This window comes from Enhydra lutris, unplaced genomic scaffold (assembly GCF_002288905.1).
Source record: "Enhydra lutris kenyoni isolate GAN:26980312 unplaced genomic scaffold, ASM228890v2 scaffoldscaffold1, whole genome shotgun sequence".
In the NCBI taxonomy this organism is placed as follows: Eukaryota; Metazoa; Chordata; class Mammalia; order Carnivora; family Mustelidae; genus Enhydra; species Enhydra lutris.
This window is the reverse complement of record NW_019154085.1, coordinates 2,652,071-2,668,369: the sequence shown is the minus strand read 5'-3', so window position 1 is coordinate 2,668,369 and position 16,299 is coordinate 2,652,071. Positions and strand designations below refer to the sequence as shown.

General features: G+C 42.4%; 1 protein-coding gene across 1 annotated transcript in view; it reads right to left on the bottom strand.

Annotated features, from left to right (window-relative positions):
- LOC111143669 (ankyrin and armadillo repeat containing) overlaps positions 1-16,299 on the bottom strand; it is a 68,155-nt gene that overhangs the window by 49,194 nt on the left and 2,662 nt on the right. Inside the window, exons 2-6 of the mRNA XM_022497523.1 lie at positions 14,284-14,721; positions 12,329-12,492; positions 11,594-11,697; positions 7,137-7,317; positions 5,007-5,226 (exon numbers count right to left, since the gene is read on the bottom strand). Of these exons, the coding sequence (XP_022353231.1) occupies positions 5,007-5,226; positions 7,137-7,317; positions 11,594-11,697; positions 12,329-12,492; positions 14,284-14,721 (1,107 nt within the window). The remainder of the gene's footprint in view (positions 1-5,006; positions 5,227-7,136; positions 7,318-11,593; positions 11,698-12,328; positions 12,493-14,283; positions 14,722-16,299) is intronic.

Sequence of the window (16,299 nt, the reverse complement as noted above, 5' to 3'; positions counted from 1 at the left end):
ATTCCATTTCTCTTAACAAGGCTTGCCCTCGGAAGAAACGATGTTTTCAGAGCCAGACCTCCTGGGTTTTATCAGAGCCTAACCTGCCCAGGGGAAGGAAAATACCCAACCGTAGCCCCTCTCCAGCCACCATGACACACCTAAGGTGGGGGCGGGGACTGACAGGTAAAGTTCACAGTCCAGGAGCACAGGCTCCCTAAGACTGAAACCTAATCATGGGACTAGAGAACATGGCTGCTCATTTCAGTCAGCAAAAGGCTGTTAGCTGCTCTCAGCTGTGGCAACATATCACAATAACCTGAAGAGGTTTTTTTTAAAAAAACACACAAGCCTCCCTACCCACCTTCTCCCTCTTTTCCACCTTCCTCCAAAGGAAAAAAAAAAAGATTTTTTCCAGCCCAACCTGAGGGCAGAAGTACCATTCTTCTACTCCCTTTCACGACTCTAAAGTGTGCTTCCTAGAAATGCTGAATCTCAGCACCCACCCAGGCCCTCTGAATCCGAATCTGCATTTCAGCAAGGTCCCTGGATGATTCCCCTGTACTTGAAGGTTTATCCCAGCATCCTGGGGTAAAGTGCTCTCCCCCAACATCTGAATGTCTGAGGACATTTTCGTTTGTCACCGCTAGGGTGGGGATTGCTACTGGCATTTAGTGCTTAGAAACCAGGGGTCATACTAAACATTCTTTTTTTCCCCTAACATTTTAAAATTTAAATTCAATTCATTAACAGCACATTATTGGTTTCAGAGGAAGAGTTCAGGGATTCATACTAAACATCCTATAGTGCACAGGAAAGCCCCGCACAGCAAGGAACTACCCAGCGCTCAAGGTCAACAGAAAACATGGACCTGCGACACACCAGGATTAGGGAAGTTCTGGAGAGGCTGATGTACTTGAAGAAGCCGTTCCCTGGTTGGGAATCCTGGTCTGGAGAATAGATGCTCTCCTGGGACCTGAAAGGCATATTTATGCCTTTTTCCTGAAAATCTCTATCACGGGACTCTATGAACCCGCTGGTGCTCGTCAAATGCCGGCCCCACACCCATCCGTCCGTGCATTCACTTAACGACTATTTCGTAATCACTCACTAGGGCCAGGCTTTCTTCTGGCCACCGGAGTATCATGGCAAAGTGAACCAAATCCTTGCCCTTATGGAGCTTATCGAAGTGAGGGAGACACGTTAGAGGGACAATATCATAGAAGGCAGGGATAAATGATACTTAGGAAATGAACAAAGAAAGCAAAAATGCAGGAAGCACACTATTGTTACTCAGCTGCAAATGCCTACAGTATGGGTGGGTCAGAGAAGCTCCTTGCAGCCCCCTCCCGCCCCACCTCCCCCTACTACCCACGCTGCACAATTTGCAATCCCTGTCCTTTTGGCTTTCTGTCAGTGTCTGCCAATGGGGACTGCTGACAGGAGACTGGAGAAGGGAGGAGAATGAGGTCAGCGCACTTACTGTGTCTAAGATCATCTCAGGTTAGCTGCGTTCCTCCACTGACAGAAGATGGCTGGTTTGATTAACTACTGCCTTCCCCCTAATAGATTCAGGTCTTTGTAAATGGTTTCTTTAAAAACAAACTCTCTGGGGCACCTGGTTGGCTCAGCTGTTAAGCCTCTGCCTTTGACTCAGGTCATGACCCCAGGGTCCTGGGATCGAGCCCCACATCCAGCTCCCTGCTCAGTGGAAAGCCGGCTTCTCCCTCTCCCACTCCCTGAGGTTTGTGTTCCCTCTCTCACTGTGTCTCTCTCTGTCAAATAAATAAATAAAATCTTTAAAAAAATAAAAGTAAACTCTCCTTGGCAAGAAGATGCAACGTGACAGTCTCTTGAACAAATGGTATCGGGAAGATTGGACAGCCACATGCAGAAGAATGAAACTGGACCATTCTCTTACACCACACACCAAAATAAACTCAAAATGGATTAAGGACGTAAATGTGAGGCCTGAGACCATAAAAATCATAGAAGAGAGAACGGGCAGTAATTTCTCTGACATCGGCCATAATAGCAGGTTTCTAGATATGTCTCCTGAGGCAAAAGAAACAAAAGCAACAATAAACTATTGGGACTACATCAAGATAGTGAGCTTCTGCACAGTGAAGGAAGCAGTCAATAAAAGTGAAAGGCAACCTACTGAACAGGAGAAGATATTTGTAAGTAATACATCTGATAAGGGGTTGGTATCCAAAATATATAAAGAACTTATAAAACTCTACACTCAGGCAACAAACAATCCAATTTTAAAATGGACAGAAGACGTGAATAGCATTTCTCTAAAGAAGACATCCAGACGGCCAACAGACACATGAAAAGACGCTCAAAGTCACTCGGCATCAGGGACGTGCGGATCAAAACCACAATGAGAGACCACCTCACACCTGTCAGAATGGCTTAAGTAAGAAACACTAGAAACAATGAGCCTTGGTGAGGAGGTGGAGAAAAAGGAGCCCTCACGCACTGTGGGTGGGAATGCAGACTGGTCCAGCCACTGTAGAAAACAGGGTGGAAACAATCCTCAAAAAATTAAAAATAGAATTACCATATGATACAGTTATCACCCTACTGGGTATTTGCCCAAAGAACTAAAAACCAATAATTCAAAAGGATACATGAACCTCTATGTTCCTTGCAGCATTATTTACAATAGCCAAAATATGGAAGCAGCCCAAGTGTCCGTCAATAGGTGAATGGGTAAAAAATGTGTGTTGTGTGTGTATATAGTGGAATATTACTCAGCCATAAAGGAATGACATCTTAACATTTGCTCCAACATGGCTGGATCCAGATGTAATGCTAAGTGACATAAGTAGACCAGAGAAACACAAACTGCACTCGCATGTGGAATTTAAGAAGCAAAACAAACAAACAAATAAAAAAGAGACAAAAAACAGACTCAAACATTCAGGACAAACTGGTGGTTACCAGAGGGGACGTGGGCGGGGGAGGGTGAAGCAGGCCCAGGGGACCGCGCACCGAGTGCGGGACAGATCGCTGAATCGCACGCCACACACTGACGCTAATGTAAACTGTACTGAGTTATACTGGAATTAAAAACAGATGTTAAACTCCTGAGCTGGAAGAACGGCTAAATCATGCTACGATGCAGCCCTCTCCTGTCCGGTCCCCGTGTTCTGGTGACAAGCCAAGCTGCAGGTGGCTGTCACAGGCCCGTCAAAGATGACGAGAGCCCGAAACAACGGACCCTCCCTGAATGACTACGCAGAGTACGAAGGCACCGTCTTGTAGATACAGATACAGAAGACACGGCCTTTAAAATTCTTTCTGACTCTCCATGTTCAAGGGGTCTGATTTTATACAAATAAGGGGAGGTAACTGCAAATTCCACAGTGGGGAAAAAAAAGAAAAAAGAAAAAATCCCCAAGACTTAAGAGGAATGTGAATAAATGGCCACGGCTAGAAAATACAGTGCACACTTCAAAACAGAGACAAAACATCATCACGTGACATGCTCATGTGACAGAACATTTTGGAGATTATATTCTATAAGGAGAGTTTTAATATATGCAATAACTTTTCCAAACACACCAAATATTTCATTTATGTCTTACCATTTCTTTCTTTTTTCATGTCCATTTTTGATGACTCTGTTTTAAAGGGGAATACACACAGAAGTATGATTATTAATAAGCAGCAATTGCCTAAATTAGTCAAAATAAACTCATATGAATAAGAACAAAATGGCCGTGTTTGGACACCAGAGGCAGGATTACGTCAAACAGGACCGAGTTTAAGCTTTGGTCAAGCTGTCTGGGCATAGTGGCCGCCCCCGACATCATGGCAGAGCAGACCTGGGCGCTGCCTCTCAAGTGTCTGGTCAAAACTGACACTTGGGGCTGTTCTGTGTGGCAAAGTCATAATGTGCAGACATTGCAGGTAGAGGTACACATTTTCCATACTTCAAAATCTATCCAATTCTTAGCAACTGGAAATGCAAGTAGTCACAACACAAAAGAGAGACTTCAATTTACAAAAGATTTTTTTTCACACCAAAAAAGGCTTAAAATATAACACATCTTTAAAGAACAGAGTACTCACTGCATTTAAATTTAACTGAATTTCTGCTCTATTTTAATCTATAGAAGTATCCTAATTTCAAAACATTTTAATTACAGAATTAATTAGTAGTCAGCAGGATTAAAGCAGAACATTTTGTTTTGGTGCGTGAAAATTCAACAAAACTTTTTAAGATAGCTGGTTAAAATATAAAATTGTCGCTTCTTACTGCCAATATTGTGGTATCAGCTGCTCCTGATGTTTTATCTCTAACGCTCTCTTCAGTTATGGAGGACTTCTGCTTTCATTTTCAACATTATCATTTTTATACTGGTTAAATTTATTCCAGTGAATACATATATAGGTATGCATATCTAATACTCAGGAAAAATGGCTTTTTAAAGTCAAAACTAAGTTAGCCTTAAAGGGCCCACTAATCTAAAAAATTATTACTATGGATCAATTTTTTGTTATTCATTATAATTTTTTATGTATCATGAAGAAACTATTCCCTGGTTGAGAACTTGAGGATAAGGAATGGATGTCCTGCTGGGTTCTCCATTTATCTACCTTTTCTCTGCATTGCTACAGTACATCACTGTATATTAATCATCCCAGTGATTACCAGGTGCTACCCTGCATCCGTCCGACCAGGCGCTCACCCAACGTCCACTTCCTCAGGCTTTCTTCTGGGCACTCGAGTAACATGGCAGACGAAGTAAACCAAATCACTGCCTGTGAGGAGCTCATGGTCAAGTGAGGGAGTTACAATAAACCAATAAATGATACTATACAGGACAGCAATAAGGGATATACTTAGAAAACTAAAAGGACCCCTTCTGAAATAAGGGAAACAAAACCTCAGCTTTGCTCTGGGTCTCAATGCCAAATTTTAATCTTGCGCCAACGTCAACATGCATTCTTCATTCTGAATCGGGGCAGTAAGTAAAAGAAAACCAGTTTCAAACGTAGGAACTTCATGGTACCTTGGCTAAACATAATAAAGCGTCTCTGGTTGACGTTGAAGTTCGCATTGTGCAGCTGACATATGATAGCCACTCTGTTGTGCAGGGCAGCGTGATGGAAAATGGCATAACCTGATTCGTCTGAAACGTTGATGGTCAAGCTTGAGGTTTTACGGCTAAATGTATGGAAAACAGCAGACAATCCTCTTTCAACAGCAGACTTCATCCCAAATGGGATGCTCTAAAATTATTAAGAGGGTCAGAGTAAATTTTTTCAAAATATACCTCAAGTTTAGCTTAAGGAAAAAAAGAACAATAAACATACTAACATACTTACAATAAATACAATGTTAATATATAACATATTAAATATATATTAATATCACAGGATTGGTACCCAGTTAGGGTAGAATTTTCACAAGATCCATGTGGAAAGTGTCTCACTGGACAATGATTAAAATTATTAGAACTATAAAGAAACACTGAGAAATTTAAAAAATATTTTTGGGAAGTTTTTTTTTTCTCCACTACTTTTTAGGGAGAAGTTGTAGAACTTTCTTTGAAGACAATTAAAACAGGATAGACAATTTTCTTTCTGAAATACTTAAACAAAGGGAGATCACTGAGTTCCTTTTTTGATTTAATAACAATCTAATTTAGAAACCTAGAAACTAGAAACATATAGCTACAGAAATACAATTTGTCTTCTTTGCTCTAGGTCTCAAAATAGAGATGTAAAAATAGGACACTCTTCTTTGAGACATATTGACTACTTAATATTTTAAAAATTAATATTCAAATCAAAACCACATTGAGATACCACGTTACTCCAGTTAGAATGGCCAAAATTAGCAAGACAGGAAGCAATGTGTGTTGGAGAGGATGTGGAGAAAGGGGAACCCTCTCATACTGTTGGTGGGAATGCAAGTTGGTGCAGCCACTTTGGGAAACAGTGTGGAGATTCTTTAAGAAATTAAAAATAGAGCTTCCCTATGACCCTGCAATTGCACTGCTGGCTATTTACCCCAAAGATAAAGATGTAGTGAAAAGAAGAGCCACCTGTACCCCAATGTTCATAGCAGCAATGGACATGGTCGCTAAACTGTGGAAAGAACCAAAATGCCCTTCAACGGATGAATGGATAAGGAAGATATGGTCCATGTACTATGGAGTATTATGCCTCCATCAGAAAGGATGAATACGCAACTTTTGTAGCAGCATGGACAGGACTGGAGGAGATTATGCTGAGTGAAATAAGTCAAGCAGAGAGAGTCAATTATCATATGGTTTCACTTACTTGTGGAGCATAAGGAATAACATGGAGGACATGGGGAGATGGAGAGGAGAAGGGAGTTGGGGGAAACTGGAGGGGGAGACAACCACGAAAGACTGTGGACTCAGAAACAGAGGGTTTTGGAGGGGTGGGGGGTGGAGGGTTGGGTGAGCCTGGTGGTGGGTATTAAGGAGGGCACGTATTGCATGGAGCACTGGGTGTGGTGCATAAACAATGAATTCTGGAACACTAAAAAGAAATGAAAAAAAATAAAAATTTTTAAAAAAGAGCTCATTAAAATTTTAAATTTATGGACATTGAGACAAATACGTGGTAAATAAAGGCTAGTGTATCCATTAAAGTGGGTGAGCTCAGCACTTCTAGTTCCAGAAGCCGTCCTTCAAGGCCTGTTGAAACAGGTACAGAAATCTGATTCAGGATGACATGTTTGTTCCTCAAGTTTGGGTCCCAGGACTGAAGCCTGACTCTGCCGTTTAGTGTGATTTGGGAAAGATCCTTAACTAGCTGCATGTCAAATTTCTCACATGCAAAACAGGAATGATAACAATAGTCTTAGCGCCTTGAGAAAGTTTGTTAAAAGGATGCAGGAAGTGCCTGGCACACAAAAGCAGTACTCAGTGCGCACGAGCCTTTATGAAGATTGGCCGCCGTGCGGTTCGCTAACAGATTACTTTGTAACCCTGCCAGAGATTTATAATCCAAAATTATATAGCTTCTAAGCTGCTGAAATGTGGAGTTTTTATTTCACATTGAAAACTTTATTTAACCTAATATTTATCCCTAAGATAGAAATTTGCGACATACACTTATCTATAACGTATTATGTACACTAAATTATGTCATAATTACTGAAATACCTTGCATTTCATAGCTTTTTTGAAACCAAATTTTTTCTTAAATTGTTCATGTAATTGAGCATCTGTTAGTGGAAGCCTTTTTGGTTTCAGACTGTTCACGACTTCATTTATGGCTCCCCACCATTTTGTCTTGTATAGTTGATGATAGAAAGCTTCAAGTTCAAAACAGATCACATAGTAGCTATAAAAACATAAAGAAAAAAGATAAATCTTTCTGACTTTGAAGTAATTTGCTATTTTTTTTCTATGCTGACTAAACCATATTTTTTCTGTAATAATTAAATATAAAACTGTAGTTTATTTTATTTTTTATTTTTTTAAGATTTTATTTATTTATTTGACACAGAAAGAGAGATCCCAAGTAGGCAGAGAGGCAGGCAGAGAGAGAGGGGGGGAAGCAGGCTCCCTGCCGAGCAGAGAGCCCGATGTGGGGCTCGATCCCAGGACCCTGAGACCATGACCTGAGCCAAAGGCAGAGGCTAAACGCACTGAGCCACCCAGGTGCCCCTAAAACTGTAGTTTAAATTGTACTTGATTGAAAACGAAGGTGTTAGGGAAATAGTATGTTATGAACTAGCCAGAGGCTAATATCCTCTCTTCCTTGACCCTCACTTCCATCCCAGCTTTCTGAACGCAGCAGACTTCTGCAGGCTTGGAGGCATATTTGAGGACCTAGTCACATTTATTTGAGCTTCTTCCCACCCACCATGCTCTCCTCCGACGAGGACACGAGGCCACAAATACAAACTAAGGCTGTCCTCACACACATCCTGCAAATACAGTGCTGGTCCAGGGGGTGGGACCTGTCACCTTGCCCGTAGGCCCTGACTTGCCGAGGTGCCGCCTTCATGACGGAGGGCTGGCCTGACTCCCTAGACTCCTGCCTCCGGAATCGGGGACAGGTGCTCTGAGTCTTACCTGGATCTGAAGGCTTTCACATCACAGTGGCAATAGCTTCTAGAGCCTTAAGGAGCTGTATGAGTCACACCTGGATGCTTGATTTACAGTGGATGACTAAACTAAATTTCTAGAAGAAAATAGCTCACCTTCCTTCTGTGTCATATACGCAGCTAAGAGTAGACACCACAAAGAGATACACCAGGTCCCACACGACTGCTTCCATAGATGTAGTCATAGGGGATCACACTGAAGATATCCTTTGGTCTCTGAGTGGCCCAGTGCCACACCATAGAGTCCCAGTGCCTACAACCTCTTCTTTCTATGATTCTCCAGAGCCGGCTCTAGCTGTGGTAAACTGTTATGGGGTCAGGAGTTGCTGATTACCCCTGGGGCCCCGGTACTCAGTGCTGTACTCTTCGATCACTGCTGAAGCAATGCAACAGACTTATAAATTTAACAAACACCAGGGGGATGTGGGTTGATTTCTTCTAGAAATTCAATTTACTTATCCAATACAAATCAAGCATGGAGAATCAGCAGGGGCCTATCCTACCCTAGAAACTGGAGAAGAAAGAGGTGGTGAAGGTGGCTATACCCTGAGATGGTCTCTACCACAGAATTTCGTGACCCACCCTCCCCACCCAAGGGTGGATCCACAGCCTGCACTGGCCCCAAAAAAGATGACCTTGGAAGCACAGAGAGCCCACAAGGCCAGCGCCACAAGGGAGCCCTCGTCCAGGTCCTGCAGCGTGACATACCACTGCTCTTACTCAAACCTTCTGTGCCGTCACGGCTATGAGGGCGCCTCGCCTTTACAATGACCGCATTCATACTCTTCCCTGGAAACCGGCACCCAGCTTCTGAGGAGTTTCCAGCACCACATTTCCCTGATATACCACTGCCATGTTCAACTGATTTCTGACCTGCTTCCTGATACCCACAACAGTGTCACAGTGCTGATCTGCTCTCCATACCGACAAAATAGGATGTTTTAGTACTGGTATAAATTAACCTTTTTGCTCTGGTCATCGTCACCTTAGTAATTCATGAATTCTTGTACTTTTATGGGTGGCCAAGTTCTGAGTATCTGACTGTGGTCCCTACGTTTTGATTCTGGGATGGCAGGAGAACCCAACCTGAACCAAAACAGTCTAGGACTTAAATGTTTCCAGGCATGCCTGGAAGGCCAGTGGAACTGATCCTATTTTCTTAAGGGACCTGGGGTGTCCTAGGAGATCAACCACTCCGAGGAAAGAGAATATCAAACCACATGAGTTCAGTCCAGTAACAAGGCCCTTAAAAGCAAAGAGGGGAGATAAGATGGCATGTTTTCAATCATTCATTCAGATTATTCTCTGGTCCAGCACCAACACAGAATGATCCCTACATCACAGAAAAGAACGACTGCAAGCAAAATGACCAAAAAAGATGTTTTTGCACCAAATTATTAGGGGTTCAAGGCAGCACTTCCTTGAAACCAAGAAAATTAGGAGAGAAATTCTCCTTCTTCAGTAGATGGGCCTCAACACGTCTCACAGCGGACGCCGCTTTTCAGCACGCATGAGCAGGAGCCGGCCCCAGAGGTGACACGGACCCACAACCAGGAGCAACAGCGTCGCTCATGCAATAGCACCAGGGCTGAGTTGCCTTCATGGGCTGCTGAGCGTCAGGATCCCAGCAGCGGATCACTACGGAGAGCTCAGACGGGAATGAGGGGATCTCATAGCACCTGAGAGCTGAATGAGCATCTGGGATCTCTAGGAAAAACTATGTGGGGGACGCGATTCTGAAACTGAAGGTTCTTTAGTAACTGGTACGGGTACCAGGAAAATACTATTACTCCACTCTCCTGGGTCTGAGAAAGAAGCCCCTGCTGGTTTTGAAAGTCTGCAAATTCAAATCCAGCTAACTGCGGGTCACCAACCCTGGGGACCAGATGCTTGCATTAGTCAGAAGCTAGAGCTCATTCCGCCAAGGCATCCCATTGCAACAGTGGTGAGACTGGTCCCCTCCAGTTCAGCGGCAGTCAGTGTGCTTATGCCGACCAGGCTCCCTCACCCACAACCACCTCTACCAAGCAGAGCTTTCATCTCCCCCGATGCCCTGCACTCCCAGGATCTTAGCGTCCAGCCAGACACTACACCTGAGGGAATCAAGTGTTATTCAGAGGGGCTTCCGGGATACTGTCCAGCTTCGCAAGGGTTGTACGTGGAGCCTATCAGCAGGTGCTGGGTCCCTGAGCGAGAGAGTTCCTCCTCCAGGGAGATGCACACGAGCTGTCGGTTCTAGAGGCGTGAGCTCTTTTGCTTGATTCCCTCCAAAGTCATGGCGGCCACCAGCCCCAGAGTCTTTGACTTCATCTCTAGCACCATGTGCACTTTCAGGCAGAATTAATGGGGCGATCCACCTCTCATTGTTTATCCTGCTTCTCCCTCTGCCTTGTTTCTGGTACTTTCCTCACTGCCACGCATACTGACAGAAATTTATAATCGTTGTCTTTACTTCTTCACATCCCATGAACTCTCCCCAACTTCACCCCTCGGCCCACTACACCTAGCCTGTAACCAGAACTAGTTTCCTTCCCAAGTCATTGCTAAGCTCAGTGCTCTCTTCAATCTTAAGTTGACCTGACCTTTTCTTGAATTTGAGGCTTTCAACTATTTACATATTTTGAAAATTCTCCCCATTTGGCTTCCATGCTACCATGCTTTCCTGGCCCTCCTCCCTGCATCTTTCCTTGTCAGTCTCCTTTGCTCTCTCCCCTGTTCTCTCCACCCCATTTAAAAGCAGCTGTTCTCCAGAGTTCTCGACTTGGTCCTGTTCTTTAAATCACTTCCATGCCTTAAAAAACAAGATGAAAAAACCTCTCCTATATGCTTTTAAATCTCAAGTCTCCACCTCCTAATGACAATGCCCCAGCTCTACCTTCCATATTTCCAAACTTCAGCATCCAAGATATGAAAATCCAAGAGCATAATACATAAAAGACCCTAGCAAAACTTAGAGAAACATCTAGCTTCAAAAGATGACAGGCAGGGGGCGCCTGGGTGGCTCAGTGGATTAAGCCGCTGCCTTCGGCTCAGGTCATGGTCTCGGTGTCTTGGGATTGAGCCCCGCATCGTGCTCTCTACTCAGAGGGAGCCTGCTTCTTTGCCTACTTGTGATCTCTCTCTGTCAAATAAATAAATAAAATCTTAAAAAATAAAAAAATAATAAAAATAAAAAATAAATAAATCCTATTCTCTGTGCTGAGTCCACTGCCCTTTCACAGACCCACAGGATTTGATCCCCACCTCCATCCCCATGTAAATGCAGTGATAGTTTTAAGAACCAGTCCCCATCGCTAAGGGCTGTTATACAGAACGTACCAAAGAGCATGAAGTAATAAATACACTATTTAATATTTTGTTGAGTCTGGATTTCATTCATAGAAGTTATTGTTCTAGCATCTCTGTGCTGAGGTATTAAGTTAGCCTTGGCATTTTGACACTTTCCTTGTTTTCTTCTAACTTTCAACAAGTTGTGGCTACTGTGAATGATTACCGAAAGTTCCTTACCTTTTTCCATTAAGTTCCATGACTGGTATTGAGTAATGTTCCTTGTATCCCGAATCTTCCACAAATGCATTGGCAGCGCAAGCCCGTATTTTTTCTAAATTGTTCTAAAATATGAGTTCTGTTACTAAAATACATCTTTAAACAAGTCTAAACAATTATGGTTTCTTTTAAATAAAATGTTATACTTGTAAATGTTAATTTTTTTAATATAATATCCCACCAGACCTTAATGATGACTGCATGTATCCAATTCCTACTTCAGGAGTGAGGAAAAAAACACAAAAGATAATGTAAAGAAGGTAGAAAAGCAATGATAATTCAAATATTATTTTTATATGAAACTCTAGATTAAATTATTGCTCCCAAACTCTAGAAGATCTCTTTTCTAATACTAACCTTTGAGGAAAATGGAAGAATATGTAGTGAATGTTGAGGATTTTTACTAAACTCTGATTATTTTAGGTTACATATGGTCCATTAGAGGCCTACAAATTCTGTAAGGATAGGTGTACCTCGCTTATTTATCGTGTCATCTCTGATACCTAACATACCTCGGATGTAGCTTGCACTTAAATTCATGTATGTTACATGATATATGAAAAGATTCGTGAGTTAGGCAGATAGTCATTCGGAGACTGGCCTAGTGCCGGTACCAACAGAGACTCTTTGTTGACGGAGAATAAGATGAAGGGGTGTGAGATGACAAGCCGTTTCAGAAACAATAATAATTAGAACCTTAAAATCTTCCAAAGCATTCTCAATTGAAGGTGTGCTGATATCAAATTCAACTCCTCCATGAACATGAAAATATTGATCCTCTTTGTAGTGAAAATGCTGACATTTAAAATCGCGTCCATAAATAAACGGAGGCAATTCTCGCTCTGTCTTGACCTTGTCATCTCCAAAAATGAAAACAAACTTTAATTTAAAAAGTGAAAACAGCATATATACAATCATATTTTGAAGATCTAGATTTTTTTTTAAAGCTTTACTTATTTATTTATTTGTCAGAGAGAGAGAGAGAGAGCGAGCGAGAGAGAGCACAAGCAGGCAGAGGCAGAGAGAGAAGCAGACTCCCTGCCGAGCAAGGAGCCCGATGGTGGACTGGATCCCAGGACACTGGGATCATGACCTGAGCCAAAGGCATAGGCTTAACCCACTGAGCCACCCAGGTGTCCCAAAGATCTAGATTCTAATTTACATAAACCAAGTGGGAAAAAATCCACATTAAATGAATATCTTGGCAATTTTAGTCTCTAAAATCATTGCCTTAGTATATATTAAAACATGTAAATATATTTGTATCATACATTTTGGGCATTTTCTATAGTTTCATTTGTAAAGACATTTCAGGAGAACAGCCAAAACATTATTCTACTTAATGATTTCTACGTGTGAGTTCAAGACTTATATATTACCTCCAATTGTCAGAAAAGATTTGAAACTATGTCTCAGAGAATCTTGGGCTAAGTAAAAACAAAACAAAACAAAACAAAACAAAAACTTAACCTGAGCTGGCTCAGGTAAAAAGAGACGTTAAAAAGAAATAGGTAAGTATCTCTCACGGACAAAAATAACCAGCTCACCTTTTTGGAAGTCATAAAACCACACATACAACATTTATTTTACAAAAATAAATTTCTAAAACTCCAGTAATGATTAGGTTTGTCCAGGATTTTGATTTAGAAGCAGAATATGGTTTCATCAATGTAAAGCATACAATGTATTTTGAGAAATGTAAACGGCACAGAAAAGTTCAAGGAATAAATATAACATCCGAATATCACCACTTGGAACTATTAACATTGAGTCATATTTGCTTCCAAAAATCTAAGTAATAAAACATTACAGTTATAGCTAATATTCTCTTTAATCAAGGGCTTCTTGGTTCCATACACACTGCCCTCCTACCTCCACCCCAGGATAAGAATGGTCATGAGACCATTTTTAAGTAGTTCATGGATAAGGGTAATAATTTTCACCATTTGAATGCTCATGATACAAATTTTCATTAAATGACCTGCAAAATTTCTACTGAAAACTTGCCACCTGTAGAAAGCCCACCATAATAAGCCTACACGTTTGGGCACCAATGAAAATATATAAATCGTGTACTCGTCTGGGTGCAGGGAACAGTTTGCACTGCGTGTCAGAGGCAATGCGAGTACGGTCCTATTTCAGTTCTCCAGCCTCTTACATCGGTTTGTTTGTGTATAACAGTTTTAAAATATGTTTTTGTCTCTTTTTCAGAAATGTAACACCATTCATGATCCTTTACTGCTCCATAATAATTTCAGAATCAATTTATAAACTTCCATGAAAAACATGAGACGGATTTTAATAGAAGTGCCTTGAATTTATAGGTTTATAGATCAGATATGATACAGTCAGAGTGTATCATATGTCCCATAATGAACACGGCATATTTCCCTATTCTTCTCAGAATTTGTTTTAAGTCTCCTAATAGGCCTTATAATTGGTATAAATATATACCAAGCACTACGTACATATGGCAAATATTTTTAACTACCTTGGAGACATTGAATTTTGTTTTATTTTGTTTCCTAATAGCTACAGCAAGGTTATATGCCTGGACACACCTACTATGAGCAGAGTTGAATTTAAATATAATATATATATGTGCATATATATGTAATTATTTTATATTTGATTTTTATTGATACGCTTACCTGAAAAAGGCGGAAGCAGACTACTTAAATATGGAACTTTCATCTTCTTTTTTAAACTCAATAAAAATGGAGTCAGAAAACATATTAACTTTAGGTATCCTACCCCTCTTCTGATTTCTTTTTTCTTCTCAAAGTGTTTTTGAATAATCTTTTTCTGGAGATACAATCTTTGCTGTAGCCTCTGGTAGGTACAAATATCAAGATAGTCCTGAGTACATTTTATAGCATTTGTAAGCCAATAGGCTGCTTCAAATATAAAAACATTCTCATACTGCTGAACTTGTGTGGTACTGAACGTTAATTTCAGCATAATGCTTTCAGCATATTTCATAAAAACAGCTTTTTCTTCAGGGCTATTGGGATCGTACGTGGGATCCTCATTCATGTCTTCGTCATAGATCCCATCGAAGTCTGGGTCCTTCGAGACGTCAGTCAGGCCTTGACAGCAAAAAAAAAAAAAAAAAAAAAAAAAAAGTAGATAGTGAAACATCGTACTTGGCTTCTGGATAAATAGAGGAGATTGAACACTGGGTTTCATCTGGAAATCCTACTACAGTGACAATAAAGAAATAATGAGATGCCAAGAAATTTGTTAAAGATGAAAAGCAAGTGGATGAGTGGGAATTAAGCAGAGTAAAGAAAGACGGAAGCTTGTAGATTGAGGATAGATTTCCATTCCCTTTGGACGCATGAAACCCAAAACCATGGATACAATGTCTCATATTTAATCACGGTAACTATGGAAGAACAAAAAAATGTGATCTCTCTTTAAGCAGGGACTCAACTTTTCACTTGGCTAAAAGTATAATCTGCAGTTTCAAGCCTTCTATTACATCTTTCTTGTTTTTGCTGATATCAGAAGCTAAACATACACAATAGAGAACTTTCTCGCTAACTGGGATGAAACAAATAAGAATTTAAACTTGATTTTACTCTATTATAAGTGACACATTTCCTGTTACATTTTCTTCCTATTTATGATGAAATTAAGCACATCCTTGTTGTCAAATTGTCTTTTTAAGGACAGGTACACTTATAATGCTACCCTTAATCTAAGCTTGAGAAAACTGCATGGAATCATAAAATATGTCTTGGTAGAAAATGTGGAGTCTAACATTTGTGCCTTAAAAGTGCAAACGATACCTCCATGTGCCTCCCTTTCTCTTTCCTTTTTGTCCTTCCTCGAAGGTATTAAAAGAAAAACAGACGATAAAAGCCAGAATATACTTGGATTTTTAAATGGCTACCATGATTCACTTCCCTCTTGCAAAGGTTAAATTAAGAAATTATAAAGAAATTGAAGCATTCCCGAAAAGTACTGAAGTATTTCTAAAAAGAAGATCCGAACGTGAGCGCGCGCACCTGCTGACGCCGCAAGCTCGGGAGCCCGGGGCGGCCGCCGGGCAGCAGCGCAGCTGTCGCCGGCCGAGCACGAAGGCCCGGGACCCGGACGCACGTGGACCTTCCGGCCCGCAGGTCCCGGAGTCGGAGTTACCGCCGCTCCCGCCCCCAAGGACAGCAGCGGAAGGAGGCGGGGGGCGGGGAGCGTGGAACCTGCGGGGGCGGGTCGCCGTGTGAGAATTACCAAAAACGGGGGGAGGGGCAGGAAAGGTCGGCTCCCAGCCCTATTAGGGCGCAGCGAGCCCCCGACCGCCTCCCGCAGCGCGCACCGCCCCTCCCCTCCCCGGCAGGGCTGGAGCCGCCGAGCGGAAAACCGCGCGGGGAGGGTCTGCGCGCGGGAGACCCCAAGCTCCTGCCCCGCCTTGGCCGGGCTCCCCCTCGGTCCAGGCCGGACGCCGCGGGACGGATGGACCAAAGCGGAAAGACGGCAGGTGCGGCCTCTGGGGAGATGCTCCCCGCGAGCGGACAAGGCTCCGGCCCGACCCCCGCAGCGCGACGCCTGGACAGCCCGGAGCGACCCGGAGCTTGTGTGGCCTCGAGAACCGGGAGGACGAGGAAGGGGCACGAGGAAAGGCGGGGTAGGGGTGGGGGGGGGGCGGCGCGGGGCGGAGCGCG